A 25,517-nucleotide genomic window follows, 5' to 3' on the forward strand; every position below is an offset into this window, starting at 1 on the left:
AAACATTGAAGTTGAAGCCATCGGTTGCCGGGCTGAGGCAGAGAAACAGCGAGAGGCAGTCAGAAAGCGAGAGAAAGCAGCAGCTGTAGATGCTCACTGGCGGCGAGAAGCAGTCGCTGCAAAGCGACCTCTATTGGATATTCGTCGAAAGCTAAAGGATAATGGCATCTGTTACCGTTATCAAAGAAATGCTTGGGAAAACAACCGATTGAGGGCGCTTTGGTGTTACTACGTTGTTTATTTTTATTCCAAAAGTACTAAAAGTAAACGATATTTCCTAATTTTTTCATAGATGGGTGGACGAGGGAACTTTGCTTTCTATGCACCAAGAGTCCCATAGAAAACTGTAGTTGGATTTGCTTGAAAAATGAATTAAAGTTTCGATATTTTCTTGTACTAAATTAAATAAAAAGATATATGCAATTTTATCTATCGGGAAGCCTATGTTTGTATACCCTTGATGATGGAAATCAGGAAATTTGTCTTTTAAATCCATTATAACTCATCCAAAAATGCATTAATTTTAATTCGGAAAGCAGTCCAATGTTATTTTTGATTAGATTAATAAATCTTCACACTAAATTTTTTATTTTAAAAAATTAAAATTTTTGCCAATTTTTTTTTTAAATTTTAACGAAGTAACCCCTTAAAAAAGTTGAAAAAAATTTTCAAAATTTTTTCCCCTTCCTACATGCCTAGAAAGATTCGTCTGTTGATGCTGATCAAGAATATATATGATTTATAGGGTCGGAAATGGCTCCTTCACTGCGTTTTAAGCTTTTGACTGAAATTATAACACCCTGCATGGGTATAGAAAAGATATTTAAAAAATTACTCATACGCAGTGTTGTCTTAGCCATTCTTTGCTTGATTTCGGTTTATGAATTTAAATTGATTTAAATTTGATGTGGGAAATACACATTTTAAATAATTAGGATCTTATGGCAATATTTTTAGAAAAACTTTAGAGAAATATCACGTATACGCAGTGTTGCCCTAGCACCGTTTATTTCGGATGGCTAATTTGATTTAATTTGAATTTGTTGTAAAAACCTTAATACTAGTGCTCTACAAACCAAATATTGAAGAATTGATGCCAGTATTTTTAGAAATTGTATGGAAAAACTTAATAGAAATATCACGTATACGCAGTGCTACCGCTGATCAAAATATAAATAAGAGAGAAATTGTATAAAAAGGACTAAGGTTAAGTAAATAATAATATGAACACATATTTTATGCCAAAATAAACTGAAGTATTTTATACCGCCCAGAAAAAACACTTAGATGTGTATTCGATTTTTTGTATAGTAATTTTTAATTGTTTTGCCCGTCATTCACGACTCCGATCTATCGATCTGCCAGCTTCCGCTTCCGTTTTTGGTTTTTGCTTTCGTTCGTTCGGTTTATCGTTTTCGTGTTCTCACCACTTTCGCTTCTTCTAGTCGTTATGTATATATATATATATATATATATATGTATATATATATAGTATAAAGTTGATACTCATGCTAAATCGAATCGACTTGGTTTGCTTCGTTCAAAAAATGTTAGGCTATGCAATACAATTACGTGATCGTTAGTTGACTTTAACATTTAGTTTTTAGACTGACATCAAACACACAAATATAGTTTATACTTTCTCTTTGTTTTTTGTTGTTTTTAATATGTATGTACTCGTACTTATATAGGGTTTGATGCATTATGCGATATCTGATCAGTATTATATTTAGATAGCACTACTGTTTTACACACACACGCACAAGGTTTACAAACGTTATTTTATATTTAGTTTTTAGTTCAGTTTTTAGTTTAGTTTTTTTTTATTATTATTGTAAAGAAAATTTCGATTAGTTTCCTTCTTAGACTTAGATTGCTAAAACGTTGGTATTGGCCTATTGTATGATTTATTTTATGCTTTGTTTTTTCTTTTTGATTTTTTTTATGTTTTTGTTTTTCTGTTCTTATTTTTCAATTGCGAACCCCATTTTTTGTCAAAGTGAGATCGATTGTGGCTGTTGTCCAGCTGCTAAAGTTTCTTCCGGTCCAATTTTCCGATTTTCAGGATTTTCATGCGCTTCTCTGGTTGTTGCTCCTGCTAGGCTATATCACAAAATGTGTTTTTCTTTTTTGTTTTAATATTTTTATTTATATTTTGTTTTGTTTTTTCTCTTCATTCACAAAAACCAAATGGGGGGCTGAGTAAAATGAGTAATATAAATGTACAAGTGGATTGAAAAGAGAATAAGAGAATTACTTTCTTATTATTTCACTTACTTTTGCCATATTATCGATAAATCGTCGATCATATCGATTTCTCTTACATGCCAATCGCATTTTCACTCAGAAATAGAAATGTTGCAAAACCCAAATACAGAATTAATTGTTCTAAGAAGTTTAAGTTTTAATTTGGAAATCAAAACAAAACAAGTTGAAAGATATTCTTGAATAAAATTGGAATTTTTGATAATTGTATTCAGTTTTATCGCTAGGACATCTACAATTAATCGAATCGGGCCCGAAAAGAGCCAAAAGTGATATAATACTATGTATGATAATATTATGATCTTGCCCATTCGCCTCTTCAATATATATATGTATGTATACGTTGTATTTAATGTTTAATTCGCTTGACACTCTGCAATTACCATACCGTGTGTGGTTTGTTCATAAATATATACGCTTTCCCCTTCGCGTGGCTAGTAAAAATTAATGCATTTAAAAGTTTTGTTTCCCGGAGCTGAGAAACTGCAAAATGGGACAGGAAAAACGGTGATTTTCCGAGGAAAATATCTGCCAATTGTGATGCAAATATTTATTTGTGATTTTTAGAGACTGTGTGTATCCTGTTTACCCCGAACAAAAATATTGCTAAAAGTTTCTTGTGAGCGATCGCTATTCGCTTGGTTTAAAATCGTCTCCTCCTACTAAAATTTCGATAGCAACTCCTTGTTGATCCTTCGTCCTCGTTTCCTTCTCAAGGGAAAAGCCCCTCGCGCAAAAAATGTGTTTGCTGCTCGTCGTGTGTTTGCCCAATTTCTTGTTTCAACATCAAATATATATAGATTTCTATATTATTAAATATATGTATATATTTATATTCCGATTATGTGGTATGCATACGTATGTACAATTCTTTAGCATAATAACTGTTTTCTTTCTCGCTCACATCATTCCTTTCCATTCTCGTGTGTGTGTGTGTGTGTGTGTGTGTGGGTTTTGTGTTCATTTAAATTAGTTTAAAAATACAAAAAAATATATAGGCATATATTTATATAAAATACAAATAAAATATATAATAATAATAATAATAATAAAAAAAAAATAGAGTGAGGGAGGGGATAAAATAATGTGGACTTTTGTAAAATAGACAACATGTATAGAAATAAATTAATTAATTAGTACAAACTAAGCATAACTTATCGATTTAAGTCGCCCGCAAGCGAGCCTACATAACAGAATCTATAGTTATCGTATATTATATATCTTTATATGTATATAGGTTTTATGTAAAAAAAAAAATGGGATTTTTTATATCTAATGCCAGAGCGCAAGTGCATTTTCCGCATGCTCTTGTTTTAATTTATTTACTTTGTGTATTTAATAAATGATTTTCAAGTTTTGCATGCTCTCTCTCTCTCTTTTTGCTGTTTCGGTACGGTGCTTCTTCCTCTTCCTCTTCCTCGTCAATCCTACATTCTCTTTATCTTCTCACTTGGCTACGTATGCAATTGTTTTTCATTTTTTGTTTAATTTTTATGGTGTGTTGTTGTTTTGTTGCTTGGTGTTTGGACAAATTCTCCCAACGCCGCCTATAAATATGCTACAAAAAATGGGCATTCAACGTATTTTCGCTGCTCGATTCTCATTTACGAAAACTGTTGGTGTTTTTGTTGTGGTTGTTTTTCTTTGTTTTTTTTTTTCATCTCATTTTCATGAGTTTAGCTTGTAACAAATTGTATTTTTTTATTTTCTTGTAAGTGATTTTCAGCGGTTTACTTGCTGCTTTGTTTTGCTTCGTTTTCGTTTCTTTTTTTTTTTTTTTGTTGCTTACGCCTACAAAATTGTTGTTTTGCTGTTGCTTTTGTTGTTGTTGTTGTTTGGTCGGTCGTCGTGGACAAAATGCAGAGCACAAAAGGTTGTCTCCGCTCGCCAATGATGCCGTGGCCACAATAAAAATCGGTTGCTTCTCCTCCCAATCAATGCCTTCCAATGTTGTCTTGTTATCATCAAATCCATCCGCAAAATCCCAAAAATATGCCGATTATCCAACCAAGAGAGAGTTGAGGAGGATGCGCCGTGATTGGATTTGGAGACCCAACAGCATTACGCAGTTCGTAGTGTCCCAATTTCCCAGGGCTTCATCCACTCAAAAGTGCTCCAAAGCTCTGCGCAGCTTCTTACAGTAAAATGGACATTAAGATTCGCGCTCCTTCTTCACCTTGACCTCCTCGCCCAGAATTGTGGTGATCTCGCCCTGCATAAAGGCCCACGGTATCGTTGAATTGGCCAATGGACATCGATCGCCACTGGGACAATACACCTCGTTGCCAAGACCCTGGAAAATAGTACGATTATATCCAGATACCCAGTAGGATATAGATAGCAATTCTACTCACATTCTGTCGCTTGATGCTCTCACGGCTGCAGGGGAAACAGAACTTGTGATGATTCACCGAGGGGCACTGCACAAAGTGCGTATCCTCGAGACGCTCCTGGCACAGGGTGCACTTGAGCGTGGCATTTTGGGCGGCTGCTGCCGCCGCTGCCGCTGCTGAATTGGATGCGGCACTGCTGCCTGGTGCTCCGCCAAGACTGCTGCCACCACCCGCTGAACCGCCAGTTGCCAAGGATGTGCCACCACCGCCCTGACTGCCACTGCTTCCCGGACCGGGATTTACGGATCCACCGCTGCCATTGCTACCGGATGGACCACTGCCGGCCGGACTTCCATCGCCCGTCACCGCATTTTGCGCCATCGAACCGGGACCACCTACGGCACCATTTCCTCCGGCACTTCCAGAGCCGGCACTGCCACCTGGTCCGCCACTGGTACAGCTACTCAATTGTCCGCTGCCCCCGCCTGTCGGTCCGCCCAATGATCCCGCGGAAACTGCTCCAGCGGCGCCACCGCCTCCTCCACCTCCACCACCGCCGCCAAGACCGCTGGCCACCACTGCTTGGCCGGGATTTGAACCGCCAACCTCAGAGCTGGTAACTGTGGTGCTGGACACGTGACGGGAGCCGGATGAGCGACGTCCCGACGAGGAGCCTGCAAGGAAGAATAAACTTTGTTAGAATCCAATTAAGCTTTCAAATCAGCTGGGAACTAGCAGAACTAGAACTAGTTTTCCCCACTGTGTATTCCCATAAGTGTCCAAAAAAAGGAGGTATAAAAAACTAACCCGAACTGTTCGGCGAGTGTACACTGCGCGGTGGTAGCGGTCCCGAGGGCGGACTCGATCCATTACGTCGACTGGCCGGGGACATGTGCTCTGGAATGTACAGATGGATTGGAATCGGATTAGGGATGGTCATTTGGAAGGATCATGTTAGAGTCGGGGTCTTTTAGTCATTATAGGGACTGGTCTGTAAGCGTACTTGTTTAGGGTGAAGAATGAACAAGTGAACAGCCAATAACAAAGAGAGCAAGTGAACATTGAGCCTAGTGAACAAGTAAAGAAATAAACAAGTGGACAAGTTAAGAAGGAAACCAACTAAACTGTTTCACATTTTAGTAAACGAATCAAAAGGATCTAGTGAACAAGTAAACTAGCGAACAATTTGTTCTCGTTCATTTTCTAATTCATTCCCAGTAAAGGTGATCAAAGAATGAAATTAATAAAGTATACAAATGTAAACAAATAAACCAAGTGAGCAAGTAAGGAAAACCCGCTCGATGAACAGTTGAACTGGTGAACAAATGAACACATCTTTCTTGTTGCAACCCAATACAGGTCCGCAAACTCTTGAGTCAAGTGCAATGTACAGTGGGCCTTGGCCCCAAATAAATATACCCACACCCACCAACGATTGCCTATACAGTCAAGGTCGACATAATGACACCACAGACGGCATATAATATGTATATTCAATATTAAAATAGACATTTTAAAGATTTGACAAGCCCCCCTTCTTCATGAAATAATACTTGTCACACAATTCGTAAAGTATTATTATTAATTGTGATCAAATCCTTATGATCATTACTATTATTTATATGTATATTTTTTAGGCTCACTTTTAAATTGATACCACTGTAAGTCATGTAAATATTTAGCAAAATCGAGTAAAGAAGCAGAACCGCTTTCATTCAACGAGATTCTGCTTTCGATTTTTCATGCAAATGAATACAAAACAAATTGAATCAAATTCGTTGCACATGTTTTTTTTTCTTCTCATTTGTTATTGTTGTTATTTCGTCAGAGTAATTTTAGAACTTGGCACGAAACATGTTTCTAGATTTTTGTGTGTGCGTGCGTGCATATAGGCACACAGTTATGGTACTAAAAATAGCGCTTTTGTAAAGCATTTAATTAATAGGAAAATTGAAGCAAATTTCTAATAATAATTGTTACGTGAAAAATATATTTTACAATAATTTTATATATCAAATGTTTGTTAATTGTTAATTTTTGCAGTTTCATGATAAAATTTTTTTTTTTATTATCTTTAAGATCATGTAAAAATCTTATTAAAAATTTTGCTATTCCCATAGACTTTTTTAAAAAAAAATTTGATCATGAAATTGCTATTTCTTATTTTACCATTGCTGTATATATTTTTTAGTATACAAACGTATATAGATAATTACATAGGCATATACATATTTACATCTCCATATATACTTGGCAACGGCAGCAATACCGGCTCAACAACAGCAACTGCGACAACAGCAGCAGCAGCAGCAGCAGCAGCAGCAGCAGCAGCAGCAGCAGCAACAATAAAAACAAAAACAACAAGTTTCATTCACCAGCCGCCGGCTAGCCATAAAATGTGACGTCACGAGCCGCGGCACGATTGCGTGTCATTCTTGTTCTTATTTCACCGTTTCGGCCCCCAGTTGGTCTTCTTCTTCATCTTTCAACGTCAACGAAACGAAATGGAATCGATACAAGGCGAAATGAAACAAAACGAAACAAGTTTAGCTGCTGCTGCGCATACGTCACAGCCGTAAGAGTGAGAGAGGGCGAGATAGCTGCAGCCGGTTCGGGGTTTTCCCTCTCGTTCGCTCACTCGTTTTGTTATTTTTTTGCATGCCAGGCATGCAATAATGTGTATGTACACCAGACGCACACACACATATACACATTTTGCAGTTTTGTTTTGACTGTGCTTCGTCGTGTGCTGCTGCCTCTGCCTTTGCCTCTTCTTCAGCTTTTGCTTTATTGTTGCTCGTCACGCGCTTTTCTGTTGTTGCGCTGTTAACGTGCTGTTAGCTTATTGGCTTTTTTCCTTTTTTTTTTTTTAATTACTTTCGTTATTTTGCATGCAGTGCACGCGCACGCGTAGCTGCTTGATATTGAAAGCAAAAAAGAAGAGGCGAAAATAGTACATATAAAAGAAGCGAATAAAGAAGAAAAGGGGATTTGGGGGGAGGGGGAGGGGGAGGTAAGAAAAGAAGAAAAAAACGAACAAATTTAATTTGTATGCCCAACGGACGATGGCACATTGCTCAAATGTCGACGCTTGTCAGTTTGCCGGCGGCGCACAGTGGGCTGCATACGAAATTAAGCTCACACATATGCGACAGTGTGCTGTTATGTTTATTTATTTGATAAACTGTTGCTCACATGCTGTTGTTGCTTGCGTTTGCGTTTTGTGTTCGCTAAATTGGCAAAAGGCGAAAACGAAAAGGAAAAAATGCAAAAATGGTGCGGGGTGGGGTGGGGTGTTGTAGGAGGAAGACATCGTGCATGTTGTGTGGCCCCAACACGTACACACTCGTATGTACGTGTGCGTGTGTATTTATAGCATTTGTTTATACAGTGCACGCCCGTTGCAGTGAATTAATAATTCACCAAATCACGCCGTGGGTCACTGTAACAATTGGCAAAATAACACAAAATAAATATAACACGCACACAGCCGCTTAACAATTACAAATTGCAAAGATACAAGTTTGATGTAAATGTATTTATATATGTAAAAAAGTTGCAAGTATTTAGCTTTATCGAAGGGTCACTGTACCACACTTGTGGAGAGTTGGAGAACACCAACAACAGGCGAATTAAAGCCCTGTCGCACTCCTGCACAGTGGCACAGCTGCATGTGCGTGGCCCATTGAGAAGAATGCAGAGATAGAGTGCGTTGGAGGGAGATAGCATGCACGCGCCACATACAGTTTCAAGTGCCACGCACAGTGGGCAAAATGCAGACAAAAGTAGGAGGTTAAGAATAAGGAAAACGGATAATATGTATACAATAAAAGTGAAACCTCTAGCAGTCATTTATTATTCTTTTATATTCCATTTTATAATTCCTTTCTTTATTCAATTTAAAAATTTATGCACGCTTTCCGAATCAGTTTCAGAATCTGAGAAACTAAGAAACTATCTGTATGATATTACTCATTAAGCAGTGAATTCCACTTTAAATCATTATAATCTTTTCCCAGTATTACACATTATTTTGCTTGTAAGAGTATGCATATCATTAGCATGTTGTTTTTTCCCGCGAACCCACTGTAATCAGAGTTTCAGTTTACTGCATTCGAACTTCACTTGACTTGCAACTTCGGTGCAATCTATTTTTGAAACAACTTTTATATACACGCGGATAGCTACAGTGCATATATATGTGTATATCCATCCGATATTCCCCCAATGTTTATTTGTTTTTCATACATTGGGAGCCCGAAACCAAAAACAAACAAATTTCGCGCTATGTGCGATCCGAGTTCTCCGTATAACCCGAGTGTGAGGATACCTATTTATAGATTAGTTTAGGTTTTTGTGCTCACAACACATATTGCCTGTCTATGGAATATTTTTGCGATATTCAATGTTTATAGTTTGTGTTCTTTTTTCGCACTACTTTTGCTTAGAATGAATCATTTGACAATTTATTACAAAAATGTTCAAGCTAGAGCAAAAACTGTATAGTACCGGGGGCGAAAAGTATAAACAAATAAATATTTATACAATTTTGTGTGTATTTGAAAAGAGAACCATGCTGTTTGTAGTTGCCTTCCAATGAATGAAACCGAACAGCAGCAAGCACCACACCCAATGGATGCTTGCACCATCCCCTTGTTCCTTAACTTCTCTTTAGTCCTTCTTTTTTCATGGGTCTTGGAAAGGAGAATTTCCCCTGGGGAAGAGCAATTGTTTACGAAACAACAAATATAATCGAATATTTGGTGCGTAATCGGAATTATGACTCTGACCTTCTACATATTATTTCACAGCTTCCACTCATCTCAAATAATATGGAGTACTTCCAACTTGTAGATTGTTTATATGCCAAGGAATGTGATAATTACGGTTACGAATCTGGATTATATCCTGCATCACAGTTCCCATTTAATTTTGATAACTGATTATTTGAAGTATTTCACAAATGTATAGCCAAATTTCATTAATGGACTCCTTTTTTGATAAGTCCAAATATTTTTTCATGCGTGATTATAAATAAACCTTATCAAGGCATTTCATGTTTATCAATTTTATTGTTTTGTAGTAAGTTACTTTAAGTAGTTATTAGATCCATATGACATTTAATAGGTTACCGTATTATTTAGGTATTACATTTAAAAATTCTTCAAGGGAAATTGTTAGGCTCAGGTTCGGTGCTTCAATATAATGAAAGATTGCCCCAAGTGGAAATACAATTTCAAGTGGGATCCAATAGCTTTCCGCAACAACAACAAAATTCTTCAAAGGCATTTTACATTCGTGTTTATTTAAAGTAGAAAACTTTAACAAGAAACAGGAGAGAGATATAATGAAAAATAAACAAATGCCTTAACGGCGATGGGCATGGGGCATGGGGCATGGGAATGTAAATCGACAGACAAATAAGTAGTATTGCGACCCGGTACAGTGCGTCGCTATCAGTCAAAGTTGGCCATGGTTGATAAGATAGGCTTGAGTAGGACCCCGATGGACGGCATCGGCCACTTAACAATTTCAGATAAGATAAACAAAACAGCTGTGTGCATAAAGCGCGGCCAAGAGCAAACGAAAGTGGCATGGACGTGAAAAAGGAAATGGAATATCAAATCGAAATCTTGTGTACCCTGTACTTAAACTTCCCCTCCGGAATCTCATCTTATCTCGCGACGGCTTTCATGAAAAGAAACCGAAAAAAAGTGAGCTTATCAGAAGACAGACATAAAATCGGGATGATCTCACCCACAGAGATCAAGAACCTCTGAAAAAAAGAGGCCAAATCAGGAAAAGGAAGGGAAAAAGGACGCAAAAGATAAGCCACTTGGTCACACTGGATATAGCTTGAGATCTAAAGGATATAAGAGATATTATGTATTCAAATGTATTTCGATTAACGTTTTAAAAAAATTCTTCAAGAAATAGTGATTTAATAGAAATGTCAAAAATTTTCGTCAATTCTTGGGAACAAGAAACATTTAGATTAATTTGAAGTTCCAAGAAGTTAATCTTTTATAACAATTCTCAATATATAGAACAATACATTGAATCACTTATTTCAAAACTTATACTCGGGAAAGCAGTAAAAAACAAACAAAATTTCCATCTAACAATAACTTTAATCTCAGAAATATGATAAAATTTCCGAATATGTTGATAAATCAAACCAATACCATTCCCGTCATCTATCCATCAATAATCGATCAGTTTTCAGTTATCAAACAAAAAAGCGACGATTGTATATCATATCTGGCTTTTAGCGGCAACTTTATGCCAGGACGCTGCTCTTTCCGTCTATTTGCTCTGTGGGTCGCATGTTTTGGGGCTTAGGTACCTTATCGAGCAGTTGTTTTGCTTATCAACTAACCACATGGTCGGGTTCCTGAGATATGATAAGATATGGTCACAGTCCTAGTCAGTCCCTGGTGCAATCTGGGCCGATAATTTTTATCGCTGCTTATCTACGCATATACCAAGTGCCAACCTCATTGACACTATCTGGGGAATAGCAAATAGAAAGGCTAAAGATAGCATTAAATACCCTATTCTCCACTCAACTAACTTGGCTTTAATTGAACTTCACGGATATAGAAAAATATCTAATTATAATTTAACAATATGATAAACATTCTATATAAAATTACATATATTACTCCTGCCTCACTGTATTCGCTGTAATTGTAATGAATTACTTTTATTGGTAAAAAGAAATACTAGTGGCGTGACCGCAGCTGTATCTAATCAGCGGCTGAGAGCAGCGCCTCGGCTACATCGACACTTCACGTGTTTTAACGGTTAACAGAGCGGCCAAGCGCACTCCAGCTAGCCATCCCGCTCGCACTCCCTGCGCCGACCTGCCCGAAGATGCTGCTACTGGCATGGCCTGCTGTTGTTGCAGCTGCAACGAGGCACGCAATGTCTAATTAGGAGTGAGAGAGAGAGGGAGAGAGGTGCTCTACACACCCTCCTGCCCGGCATACTGCACACTCCTTGCACCAAATGGAAAGCACGAACAAATTCCTGGCGAACGCATTGGAATGGTCAGTCAGTAAATGCATATATACATACATACGAACTAGATACACACACACACACACACACACACAGATACTCTTAGCCGGCAACACGAAGCGCTGAATGAAACGAAACGAAAAGGAGGGTGTGAAGTGGGAGTGGGAGGGGGGTGGCGCGCGCACGTTGCCGTTCCATTTCATACAAAAATACATATACATATATATATTTGTACAAATTTTTCCTCTGTACACCGAGAAAATGTTTGTTATATTTTTGGTATATACACAAACGCCATATATATGTTTGTATATATGTATTTTTATGTGTATGTACCCAAGTTGGTATGTTTTTTTTTGTTTTTTTTTTTTTTTTTTGGTAATGAAACGAATACACACAGGAAGAAGAAGAAGCAGCAGCGTAACGTAAATACAAAACAAAAAGCAAATTTGGCACAGTGGGCGGGTATTATAAGCTCCAAAGTAAAAATATAATACCGTTCAACATGTTTTAGTGCTTTTAATTTTTTTAAACTCCCTAAGCTTTTGCAAATTTTTTATTAAATGCATAAAATAATATTGAGAAAGCTTAACCATTTTTGGCATTTTTAATAAATCTAGAAAATAGTAAAATAAATCATTACATTTACTATTGATTCAGGTTTTCTTATTTTTGTCTCCTAAAATCATATTTGCCCCACTGTTTGATGACGGCATCGGTATGAGCAAAAAAAATTGTTGTTTTTTTTCTCTCCTTAGCTTTTTCATCTTGTTTTGGGGAGTGTTGTTGCTTTTGTCACTGCAGCTCGTTCCGTAATTCGTATACCAACTAAAATTTATCTACACTCTGGTTCGTTTGCTAGCTGTGTATGTGTGTCGTGTTAGCTGGTGTGTGTGTGTGTGTGTGTGTGCAACTTGTTATCGCATAGCGTAAAACGGCGCAGAAAAGGCTGGAGCAGCGAAGGAAGAGGAAGAAACGGCAGAAGAAGAAGCCGAAGCGAAAACCAAAACAAGTTTAATGACGTTTTGCGCGCGCAGCCAAGAAAAAAAAGGCAACACACACACACACACATACAAATGAGAAAACCAGTTTGGAAAGAAGAGGAAGAGTGAGTGAGCGAGCAAGCGAACTAAAAACTAAGAGAGCGAGAACATTACAACGTCAGCGTCGTCGATTTTTGCACGTCTCTGTTTTTATTACATTCTGCGGCATTTTTGTTGTTGTTGCTGCTGCTGCTGCCGTTTCGTCTTGTGTATTTTAGCTTTTTGCGTTTTTGTTCTTGCAATTACGATTACGTACGTGCATGTAAGCGAACGTGGATGTGACTATATAGGTGTGTGTATGCATATATAGTATATATATGTATATATGTTGTACATATATGTGGGGAGTGTGTATATTTTCCCTATATATTTCGGGATGTGCGCATGCCTTTTAATGGCAAGGGTTGGCAGCCCCTTTTTTATTTCGGTTCGGCGGAGGGTTGCAAAATGCGTTTCCAACTAACGTTTATTTTCCTGCCTTGCCTTTTTTTCGGCCTTTTGACTGTTCGTATCTGTGTGTGTGTGTTATACATACACACGCATCTGCAAGATAAGCGCCGAGCACTGATAAGCAGCAGCAGCAGCAGCAGCGTTATCTAATCTCAGCACCCCGCTCTGCTTATCACACACACATACACATACACACGCACTGATAGTAGGGTTCCTAACCAGGAGATAAGGAATAGAGGCAATCACGCTGTTTCATTCTGGCCTGAATATCTCTATGTGCCAGTTTGGCTGCCCTGCCTTATCGCCAACATTCGTTGCTCCCCCCCTCTCACCCCCACCGCAGCAAAAGCAGCAGAAGCAGCAGAAGCAGCGCCAGCACCAGCTAGAGCAGGATAGCCAGCAAATCCCTTTCTTCTTTGCCTCGATCGCAGGCTCTCCACTTTCCTACACTCTCCACTCTCCACTCGGGCAACGGTAAACAAATACAGTGGGCGCCTTCTGAGCTGGGCTTACATTTCACATATTTCGTTGTAAAGAATTTATACCTTGGGTAAACTATTTATTGGTAATTAGATATTGGGGGCATTTCACTGGAATTTCTAGAAATTAGAAGGAAAATTCCTAATAATAAATACTTTCCTTTAATTTCATAAGAATTTTTTACTGAGAAAGCATTCTTATTGAGCTGTAAATATCAGAGGATTTCTTTTGTCCTGGATTACACAGTTTCTAGATATTAAACTTGAGAAGATTCTTGTTAGGGAGAGATCACTGTAGTCCAGACGAAGCTATCAGGGTAATCGTTGGGAAACAACCCTGTTCTCCCAGCAATTCGATTGATCAGTGGGGCTGATAGTAGGTAAAACGATATTATGTTAAAATATATACAGCTTAGCCTGATAACTAATCAAAAGTGAAGATTTTGCAAGATTACATTTGCCAATATTTCATGATTTCTTGAAATAATAGATTTATTGTTAAGATCTGTAAGTTCTTATTATGGCACACTCGTCCATTAGATTTCGAACAGCATTTGGAATCGATAGGAAAATTAAATATGCATCAATGTAACGTAACCAAAGGGTGACTTGTCCACGATTCCCATATATGTACAAGTAGCTTGACCAGGTGGGGAGGGGCCTTGAACTTTGGACAACGAAACTCCTCCTTCTTTCCCTCCATAACTTCTTCTCTCACCTGCTTTGAAGGTCGAGGCATCGAAACTGGGCGCCCGCACCGGCTGCTGCTTGTCCCGCAGGCCGCCCAGCTGCCGCTCCGGCACATAACTGACCGCCGCCGGCAGGGATTCGCCGCGTGTTAGCGGCGGCCGACCCCCACCTCCGGCGGGATCATCCATGGCGCTACGCTTGACCCCCGGCGGACCGCCACCGGCGCCACCCTGGACAGCCGATAGCGATGTCGTGCCGTCCGGCGCCAGGCCATGCTGCGCCTGCTGCTGGGCCACATCCACGTCGACGTCCTCGCTGGGCGGGCGCTTCAGGTTGACGGATAGAGCGGGCGGTAGATTGCTGCCTCCACTGGACGGCGGTACTCCTCCGCCGCCGCCGGCGCCTCCAGAAGGCTGTCGCGCCGCATTTGGCGGCAAATGGTGGGGTGTCATGTGTGAGATGCGGACGGGCCGCACACCGCCGCCGGGTGCATCCTCCAGCTTGATGGGATAATCCAATGGCGGACCAATGCGCGGTACGGGCATCTGATAGGCGGCCGCAACGGCGGCCTGATGATGATGGTGGGCGGCAGCGGCGGCGGCGGCCACGGCCGAGCCAAGGGACAGGGGGCCGCCGGCGCCAGAGGGACCCGGCCCAGGGACGGGCGGTGCACCGCGATGGGAGCCCGGACCTGGACCCGGCACGGGTCCAACTTGTAACTGTTGTTGCTGCTGCTGCTGTTGCTGCTGCAGGACCACGGCAGCGGCGGCGGCCGCTACGGAGGAGACCTCACCGTTCTCGTGGGCACGCTTGCTGGCGGGATGCAGGCGCTTCATTTGGCGGGCGGCGTCCAGCACCGCCTCGATGCGATCGGCGCCCTCGTAGTTGACGCAGCCGCGGCATACCGCCTCCGAGAAGTCGCTGATCATGGCCCAGGGCATGCGGGGCAGGTCGCACAGATAGCAGTGCTGGCGCTTCGTTTGCAGCGACATGGCTGGAATAACTGTTTCTTTTCCGCTTGTTTCGTTTCCTCGCCTTCTGCTTTCTGCTTTCTGCTTATGATGCTTTTGTTTTTATGTTTTCATCGTGTGCTTTTTCTCTTCCTTATATTGATTTTTGCACACGCACACACACGCACACGGGCGCACGCATTTTCTTCTTCTGCCACCCGAAAAAACAAAAAAAATGTTTAGCTATTGCGCTGCGCTGTCCACACACAAACACACGCGCACGCACACACACACGTCGCTGCTGCTGCTTCTGCTCGTCGTCGCTCTTGCATGCGGTGGAGCAGGAGAGAGAGAGAGAGAGCGAGACACGTACACGACGCCAACAACGTGGAGGAACGAACGGCAACACAAAAAAACGGCAAACTGGGCGACGCACCGATTAACGGAAAAGTCAACTGCCGATTCACCATTAATTTTTCCCCGATTTTCCTGCTAATTTAGCCGCGACACAACGCCTTCGTTGCAAATTTTTAATTTAATTTTTCCGTTTTCCCGGCGAAGCGGCACGGAAGTCACGTCAGTTTGTTAAAAAAAATTTTTTCCCGAATGGCCGCTTGCACTCGTATTTATAGGTTTCCACGGAGCCGAGCTGAGCCGAAGGCTGCCGAGCGGGCTCTCTCGAGTGCCGAGCTGTGCGGGTCGCGATAAATAGCTAAACTAGCTTTTAAATAGCTATTTTAAGTATCATTTATAATATCATATAACAAAAATGTGTACTGATACGAGGCAATACCACATGTCTGGCATCGTTAAAGGTATACATATGTTATCAAAAGGCTAACGTTTTGCCAAATTCTCATGGAATATTAAAATTTAATCCCCACTAGCAGCTATTAAATAGTATATCCCACATAGATGTTAAAATAGTCAAATTGACAAAACTGAAGCGTTCAAGAGCCGAGAGAGTGAGAGCGGGAGAGCGATAAATGGGAGAGTAATAAAACTCTTTGTTATCGATAATCGACTGCTTTGCCTGCTAAGGCCAATAAGAATAGCATGGACGGGAACCAGGTTAAAAAAATTAGTTTTCTTATCCCAGTTTGCCACCCATTAATATTAATACACTGACCAACTAAATTTTCTTTTTTATATGGCCAGTTTTCCACAAGGGAATACACTGGCTTAAAAAGGACCTTTACAAAAAGTTGTGTATATATTTAACCAGTTTTAAACCCTTTGCCCAACCGGAATATTGCCAACACAGGGCTCATTGGTTGGCAACGCGGGTAGTCAGCTGTTTTCCCGCTGGGAGAATAATCTCCCCAAAAGGCGCCCATTAGTGACGAAAGCCGCCCTCATGCCAACCACCCACATTTTTCTCTTTGCTTGTATATATACACCATATAAAGTTCGTGTCCTGCGATGGATACACACACTGTGTATGTGCGTATATATATGTATGTAGGTGGACCTTGAATACGTCGTTGCATGTGCTATCTCCGTCTCGTTCCCGCTAGATCCTGGGCGAACCATGGTCTGGGACAAATTCCAAATTCCACGATGTGTGTGTGTGCGGGGTGTATGTGCATGTACAACCTGTCGGTGGCTGCTCGTCGTTTGTATGGGCTGCAAAAAGAAAAAGCTTCCTGGAAAAGCAATGCGGAAAAGGAGCACGAACACGAACAGCTAACGGGGTCTCGGGAAGGCCCCAACGCGACCCCTTTCCAGCCGCACAGTCCCGGCCGTGTGATTAAGCCCACACTGCACAAAGCACACAAGGAAGCTGCCAATAAATCCTCAGTCGAAAATAGAGTAAGCGGATTAATAGTCGAGCATTTCTTTCATCTAAAATCAAGACTTTTTTTTGGATAAATTCTCTTAATCAATTTAATTATTAAAACGTTACTATTTATACGAATAAAAAGGCCGTATAAGACGTATAAGTTATGGTTTCAGTCATATCTTGGATATTTTAAACATTTTTATTACAGTAACTTAGCTTAAAATTTATTTAAATATTGCGCCACAAGTGCAGTGTGCCCATTGGTCTTTTCGTTCATAATGCGAACTAGTTACATTCAAATCGCTCATGACAACGTCGCCGCCAAACTATGAAAGCTTTTTCTTTTATCACACCTCCTGTAATTATTTACTTATAGAAATCTTTAACCTTAGCCCGGGCGGGAAAAGCTGAAGTGGCAGCCTTGTTCCCGGCAGCCCACGAATGTTAATGATTTCTCAATGTTAATGTTTTCTCAAATTGGGTTCATTGTTACCGATTCCTAATTTTAAATAACAGCTTCGGAAATACGGAGTGACAATAAATATCGCAACATCGATATTTGGGCAAACTAATTATCGATATATCAACGACCGACAGCCAACGATAGAGAATCTGTTAATTTACACTCTCCTCTGTGGGTGAAAGCAGGTCTGTTAATGAATTTTACGCTACATTTTTACATTCTATGTATGAGAATTCAACCCCAAAGGCGAGATATGGCCCCATGTATATGTAAACGTGTAAAATTGTTATCTAGGCGTGTAAGATGTAAAATGTTAAGTAACAGCTTCGCAATTCAGAGTGACCGAAACAAAAATATCAAAATATACCGAAAGAAACATAGCGCTATTCTGATATCTTTTCAACAACTCTAGTTCATTCATTGTTTTTTTTTTTTTAAGTGCGGTGGAAGTGGGAGTGCGGCAAAACGGTTAATATTCTTGGAGCTTCGCAAGCACAGAAGCACACACACCCACACACGTGTGTGATTGAATCTTTTTTTGTTGTTGTTGTTGGCGGAGTCGTGATTTAAAATAAAACCAAAATATAAAGAATTAGCCACTGGCGGCGGCGCGCGTAAATTAAAGTTTCTCGATGACTCCAATACGTTTATTTATATGCCGGCCTTCGAACGCTAAATATTAATAATAAAAAGATGAGATAAAACCCGAAAACCGAAGTGCCACTCAGCTGTTGCGAATAGGGCTAAAATAAAAAGAAAAAAAAAGTGCAAAAGAACCGCAAAAACAGGCCGAAACGGAAAACACCGAAAATAAGAGGAAAAGGAAAAGGAGGCAGTGCTTGAGAGCAGAGAGATTGAGAGCGGGGGGCGAAGATGGAGAATAAAACACGGATTCGTGCGTGGAAACAAAGAGTGGAATCGGAATTGGAATCGTAAAATCGTAAAAACACAAAAACAAGAAGAAACAAATCACTCAACAAAACCAACCGAAAGCCGAAAAAAAGAAGTAAAACAACCTGCTCTTGGAAACGGAATCGCGATTTGAAACTCGACGACGCACAGTTTTCGACGTTGTTATTTTTTGTTTCGCTTTTTTTTAACCTACTCTTCTCATCTTTAATCTTGTGTGTGTGTGTGTGTTTTTACGAATAAAATAAAGTAAGGCCTAAAAGCCATAAGGCAAGTGCAATAAAAACAATAACAACAACAACAACACGGCAAACAAAATCAATATTCAAATTAAGCAGCACAACAACAACAGCAACAAACTCAACGAGTCGATAAGCTAAACGATAAGTGAACCCACGGAGAGGAGCCAGGGGAGAGAAGCAACCCCAGAGAAGAGAGGAGAGAAAGAGAGAAAACGAGCGGCTGAGAGCAGCATCCATACCTCCACCCCCCCCAAAGGCAGCATCACCCGCCCCCCAACCACCACCCACCCACCACCACAGTCATAATGGGACGACGAACTTATCTAAGTCGAGCCTCCACGATTTCCTATCCCAGCAGAATCGAGGGATGGCTAGATGTTTGCGGTAAGTCTTTAATCATTATTTAGCATCCAAAAAACATTAAGTTTAGGCTGAAGAGTAAATATAACAGCCTAAATAAGGGGTATACATTTATTATTATAAGAAAGATATACACCAAAAGAGTTTTAAGTAGGGAAAAACATTCAATTTCCGAGTTTATCAAAATTATAAGAAAGCGAGTTGATTCTAAGATTAAATATATTGGTTTAAGGATGATTTTAGCAGTTTCCAAGATTGTAATTATAGAGAAAACTTGTGGTATGAGTTAAAATATTAAATGTTGAATGGTTAGAAAACAAAAATAGAAAACCCAATATCTCTTATTTCAAAAGATTTACTTTAATTATGGGATAGGTTAAGGTGTTAATACTTAGCTTGAATGTAGTAATTAATAAATAAATCATTAATCAATAAATCATCAGATATCTTAATTAGATAGTCAAATAAGTTAAACACAAAAAAAGGTAGTTACAACGTTAATTTCTTGGTTTTCTTTTAAAAAATATATCTCGATTTCAAGAAAATATCTTTAAATGATAAAAAATGATGTTCCTTACTGTCTTTTTTGAACCAATATATACAGAAATTTGTATATAAAATATCTTTAAAGTTCCTGCAAACAAAAATCAACCAGAAAAGACATTTAAAATCTATTAAATCTACTTATTTACTAAGAAAACGTAACTTTTATTTAAGGCTTAACTGAATTTAAGCCATATTAACTTTCAGTTAAAGCGAGTTCTTATAATGCAAAGAATTTCAAGTTTTAAAAATATATTTAAATACAAATAAATGCTAAAAAGTATCCATTATTTTTAATCGAAGCTATAATTTAATTCATATTTTTAATTGTGTAAAAAAAACTAAACAGAAATGACAAAGTTTATGAGTAATGTGAGGCTTAGATCGGATAAGTTAGTAAAGTACTTGCAGTACCCACGTTTTATTGGCCAAGACAAAAGACATTGTATAACTGCAAATCAATTAACAATTAACTAAAGTGTAACCACAACTATTTAATGGGTTACTAAGGCAACCATTTGCCAATATTGCGTGCGTTTAATAACAGTAATTGAAAATTCATTTCTTATAAAAAAGTAGATATATTTTTTAAAGACACAAAAAAGGTAATGAGCAAGTCGAATTGCTTTTTAAGCTGGCCTTAAATCTGTCACTATTTTAAAACCCCATTAAAATGTAAAACAAACGAGGAGTCCCGCCATAAGTCGAGTGTTTTAATGTTGACAGTTATGGTAGTGGATTTTCACAGGGGGGGAAAATCGGGCGTAGGGTGCGGGGGGAAAAACTCCCAGCTGATGAGGCGGATGTGGATGCGGTTTTGCGGATGTGGATGTGGATGTGGATATGGATGGGCCTTCTGGGATGTACCTACATACTGACTGCTCTCTTAAGTATCTTCGTGTCACCTGTGCAAATTCCTTGGCCTGGGAAAAAATACCTTTCCACATTTTTCACTCTGTTTTCCGTTATCTCTCTCACTCTATCTCTCTCCACCTGGCTGGCCTTTTACCTGTCGGTGTTTTTGGTTTCACTCACAGAGAGATAGAGAGAGAGGGTGTCCCTGTCCCTTGGTAAAAGGTATAGGCAAATATAACATCCAAATACTTTGGCAAATAGACAATAAAAGTCCCCTAAATGTGCAGGGTCGCTAGAGCGGTGCAGGCGACCAAAGTGGCGTGGCACAGGTGGTGGTGCCGGTTGACAGGTAGCTAAAAAGGGTCTCTCTCTCTAATTACTAAAAATCTGCTAAAATTATGCCGAAATGTATCTACTCATAAAATTAGGGAAGATATTTTGTAGAGAAAGATGGTTTTTTAATCATAAATAAAGTAATTTGAAGTTTATTGAGCTTAGTTTTTATATTTATTGATCATTAATTGTTTAGAAATTGGGTTTAAAATTTTAAAGTACTCTTTTATATCCTTATTTTGTCTTTCTTTAAGTTTACAAGCTTTAAAAATACCTGTACTGTAATTGAAAATATTTAATAAAATGTATTAAGTAAAATTTCACTCACTCACAAGTTTACAAGTTATTATTAGCACTTGAAAACATTTTAATGACTTATAAAATGGAATAAACCTGAACTTACTTTATTATTATTTGAAATTAAGTTCAAATTTTTAACATTTCCCCTAAATTTAATTTATTATTATTTATTTTTAAGGGTTATTGATTTCTTCGACTGTTTTTGTCTTGTCGCCTGTGACCCCTATTCACGTGTGTGTATCTATGGATTAGCATTGAGCACTGAAGGGGGCACGTACATTAAAAAACAAAAAAACAAGAAAAAATTGGTAATAGCTCACACACACACACATGAACGATTGCGATAAAAAAACTAAAATAAAGGCTACCTTCGCCTTGAAGGCAACTTCTCTTATTGCCGTTTTTGGTTTAGTTTTTTTGTTTTTTAGTTGTTGATTTCATTCGTTTTCCTCGCTTCTGCTTACCTTTCTGTTACGGTTATTTGCCCGCAGCGGAAGGAAGGTGTGTGTGTTGTTATTTCCAGGTGTATGCGTGTCAGTGTGCGGTGTGCGGTGTGTGTGTGTCAAGGTCATTGATGGCATTCGCATTCTCAAAGGTAACCTTTTGCCTCGCCTTTTGGCTTCCATCGTCTTTGTCTCTGCCCCGATGTGTCTTTGTGTATCGTCTTCTCTTGCATTGATTTTAACCCACCTACAAAAACCACCTCAAATGGCAAGCAAACACATAGATACGCACCACTACACAGGCACAGATACACTGTGACTTGTTTTTGGTATATTTAATTTAAAGCTGTTATGGTTTTTAGTTTGCTGTAAACGGTTTTTTTTATATATATTTGTCAATATATTTGTATCTTTTTATCTCAGGAAATATTTAAAGTTGTTAATAATAAGATTATTTGCTTTTAAGCAGTGCTGCCCAAGACTTTATAGCATTTTTATAAAAATATTACCACAATTATTAGTAATTGCAGGGTATTTTACTATTAGTTAGAAGCTTAAAACGCAGTGAAGGAGTCAGTTCCGACCCTATAATCCATATATATTCTTGATCAGCATGAAAAGCTGAATCGATTTACCCATTTTTTAAGAAAAAAAATTTTGAATTTTTTTTTTTCAAAATTATTATTATATTATTTTATCTTAAAAATTGTTAAAAAATTAAATTTTTTTAAATTTTTATTTGAGTATGCAGATTTATTACCCCACTAAAAACTAACATAGGACTGCTTTCCGAATTGAAATTAATGCTTTTTTGGCTAAGTTATGAGTTTTTTAAATCATAATTTGTCATATAAAAATATCAATTTAAAAAAAACCGAATGTTTAAAGCTTAGTTATGATCGATTTCTGTTTCGATCCTAAGTTCAATTGCAAACTTTAAAAATATATATTTACTTTGGCTTCGGAGGTTTGTTTCCTTCCTTATTTATTAATATTTTTCAACTTGAAGCATACATTTCCATTTAAAAAAATAAATTAAAGTCTATCTTTAATATTTATTCCATTTTGTCCAGTGTATATATACATATATGTATGTTTATAGAGGCGAGAACAAATCATACAGGTTCGATCCATATGCTGGTTGGTGTTCCTGTTGTTGTAGTTGTTGATGTTGTTGTAATTGTTGTTGTGGTTGTTGTTGTTGTCGTTGTTGTCCATGTCCGAGTTGTTGCCTTCGTGTTAGCCCGCTGGCTTGACATCATTTCTGTCATGTTTCGTGTTGTAGCTGCCTTTTTATTTGGTCGGTTGTTAGTTGTTACAGTAAATATTGGCTAAAAATAAATGGGTAATAATAGAAGGAAATGTTTATATTGGGAAATATATAGAAAAGAAAGTAATTTGAGTTAATTAAATTAAAATGAATATAGATAATTTGAGAAATAGTAATTTGTACCTTAAGAAAGTCATCCCTTTTTATTATTTCTTGAATTTCTTGAATGAAAATGACAATTTTTAGGGCTAGAACAAAGTGCTAGAGATTTGAAATCTCTCAAGAAGTATATTATATATTATTAAACTACAAATTCCTCTTAAAAATTCCCCTTTAACCATGCCTCTACTGTACCCTCTTAAATGCAAATGCAAGGAGGAGCTGGCCAAGACGAGGGAGAAGAACGATAAATGATGGCGGGGCGAGTTGATGCCGTCATTAACTTGGCCGAAAGCTTAGCTTTTGTCGCTGCTGACACACTTTTGTCGCACTGCACTTGTTGTTGTTCGATTTGTATGGGTTATGAAGTTGAACAAGAAAAAAAATGCATCTGTCAGATACATTTATGTCTCGGTTTATTAAGAAGAATTTACCAGAACTTTGCAAGTGAAATATTGCAGTTATTCTAGATAATTTTCAAGTTTTAAAATTAAGAAATATTTACAGAAATGTATTATGAAGAATTTGAAATTATATATTTAAAGAGATTAGAATTTGTGATAAATAAATAAATAAAGAACTAGACTAAACATTTTCATCTCTTCTTGACGATCTTTTGTGTGGCAGCTATATGATATAGTAATCCGATTATCAGAAAATTTTACACAAAATTCTAGTTTAATATATTGTGGCTATGTGTCAAATTTGATAAAAATCTATTGAAAACTCAAAACGTTATAATTATTTTTTCTTAAAATTTTCCGATCGTTCCTATGGCAGCTATATATATAGATATATATAGTCCACCGATTCGCCATGCTCTGAATTACATAATAGTAAAATTATATAGAAAACTAATTCCATAGTTCCATGTAAATAGCTTAAATTTGTTCCAAAACAAATCTTGCACATCTGTGTTTATGATTCTCAATTGGTTCTAACCTCCCCGGAACAAAGTGTCTTCTCCCAGCCAAGTCTCGGATACGTGTTGTGTTTCAAAAGTTGCAAGTTATTGTTTATTAGTGTTCAAAGTTAGTAGCTGATCATACATACTTACTAGTCATAGATACTTACTGTTCAAAGTTAATTACTGATCACAGTTAATTATTGATTATAGTTGTTTACCGATCATAGTAACTTAATATTCATTGATACGTACTGCTCATAGATACTTTCTGATCACAGTTAATTACTGATCACATTTAATTACTGTTCATAGATATTTTAATATTTAAAAAGCTTAGAATTAATCAGAAATTTTAAGAATTTGACTATAACAGGGACTTCTTCTATAAAGATATATATTAAGAACAATAAATACTTAACATAAATAAATTCGTGAACCTTTTAAAATATAAAAACATGAAAGATATATTTTTAATAGTTACCTAGCATGAAAATGTTGTATTTAAACAGTTAAGAATTTATCAGAAATATTAAGAACAAGACTATAAAGGAATCTTCTTCTCTTAAAATATATTTAAACCATAAATACTTAACCCCTTGAAAGCCAGAAAAACATTAACAAATTGTTAACCCAAAGGAGTTCATTGATCCCCAATAAACAAGAAGAAACAGACTTTCGTTTGAGGAAAACCTTTCCAATTGCAATCCATCTTGACCATCTTGAGAGAGCTTGACCCACTGCATCTGCTAGAAAGTGAAACATGGACATAAACTGGCTGGATTTACTGGTGGACACAGGTATCAGCCAGACATTTCGGGGGGGGTTTGGGTACAGGTGGGCAGGTGGACAGGTGGACAGGAAGAGATGTGGAAGTTACTACAATTTTCTATTTTCAAGTATCGAATGCGTTGTCGTCGCAGTCGTTGTTGTCGTTGTTGTCGTTGCAAATGTTGCCCAACAACTTTCTATGAAAAAATTCACTTTTTCCTCAACACAACACACACACACACACACACACACCTCTCTCTCTATAGAGTGTGTGTTTTTCGGGAGGGGGGAAAGACCAGAAAGCCGGCTTTTTATTTATTTTCTGTTTTCGTTTGGGCTTTTAGCAAATCGAACTCTGAACAGATTAACACATTTGCCGCCTGAAACAAAAGGGAAACTTTTGGTGAAAGAAAACCCGTTTCAACCAGTACCAGTACCAGTATTTAGAAAATAACAAAAACAATCACAAAAAAAACTAAAATAAGAAAAACACTAAAAACCAGATGGAACTCCTCACAATCTAGGTTCCCATGGAGAGAAAGAAATGCGAATTGAATCATATTTTTTGTGTTTCGTTTTTGTTTTTTTCGGGATGCCAAAACACTTGTTCATTCCACAATACGGCTCATATCAGAAAATATATACACATATATCCGGGACCGATGTCGGGGAATATGTAAACACATTTTTTTGTTTTGTTTGTTTGTTTAACAAAAGAATAAGAAAGAAAACTTTGAAGGAATTCGCACAAAGCCAGAACGCCAAGTGATGTCTCCTCTTCTGGGACTTGAAACTTGCTTTGATTTTTATTTAGATTTCAGTGTCGTTGCTTCAGGTATTTATTTATTATTTCTTCACTTTTGCTGAAATGAAAACCCTTCCCCTTTTCCTTTTGTGAAATTCGATTAAATGGGAAACAAAGAATCGCTGGAATCGGGCAGGAAATTGA

At 38.1% G+C, this 25,517-nt stretch overlaps 2 protein-coding genes across 6 annotated transcripts in view; one reads left to right on the plus strand and one right to left on the minus strand.

The window, feature by feature from the left end:
• Nucleotides 1-1,294: 1,294 nt before the first annotated feature.
• On the minus strand, nt 1,295-15,832 carry Pits (Protein interacting with Ttk69 and Sin3A). Of its 2 annotated transcripts, XM_086835782.1 has the most exons (4): nt 14,312-15,832; nt 5,406-5,495; nt 4,620-5,272; nt 1,295-4,558 (listed from the first exon to the last, which is right to left on the minus strand). In XM_086835782.1, exons 1-4 carry the CDS (start codon nt 15,273-15,275, stop codon nt 4,418-4,420), a joined length of 1,848 nt encoding a protein of 615 aa, XP_086691908.1. In that variant the 5' UTR covers nt 15,276-15,832; the 3' UTR covers nt 1,295-4,417. The 2 variants fall into 2 exon arrangements, with proteins under 2 accessions (XP_086691908.1, XP_020804001.2); XM_020948342.2 differs by lacking the exon at nt 5,406-5,495.
• A 2,024-nt stretch (nt 15,833-17,856) lies between these two features.
• raskol (Ras GTPase-activating protein raskol) overlaps nt 17,857-25,517 on the plus strand; it is a 55,765-nt gene continuing 48,104 nt past the window's right edge. For 2 of the 4 annotated variants that reach the window (XM_020948899.2, XM_020948902.2), the window contains exon 1: nt 17,857-19,014. In XM_020948899.2, the coding sequence (XP_020804558.2) occupies nt 18,936-19,014 (79 nt within the window). In that variant the 5' untranslated portion in view covers nt 17,857-18,935. The remainder of the gene's footprint in view (nt 19,015-25,517) is intronic. The other 2 variants (XM_020948900.2, XM_020948903.2) reach the window with 1 other exon arrangement.

Source organism: Drosophila serrata, unplaced genomic scaffold, assembly GCF_035046125.1.
Source record: "Drosophila serrata isolate PLE 108 unplaced genomic scaffold, ASM3504612v1 contig_276, whole genome shotgun sequence".
NCBI classification, from domain to species: Eukaryota; Metazoa; Arthropoda; class Insecta; order Diptera; family Drosophilidae; genus Drosophila; species Drosophila serrata.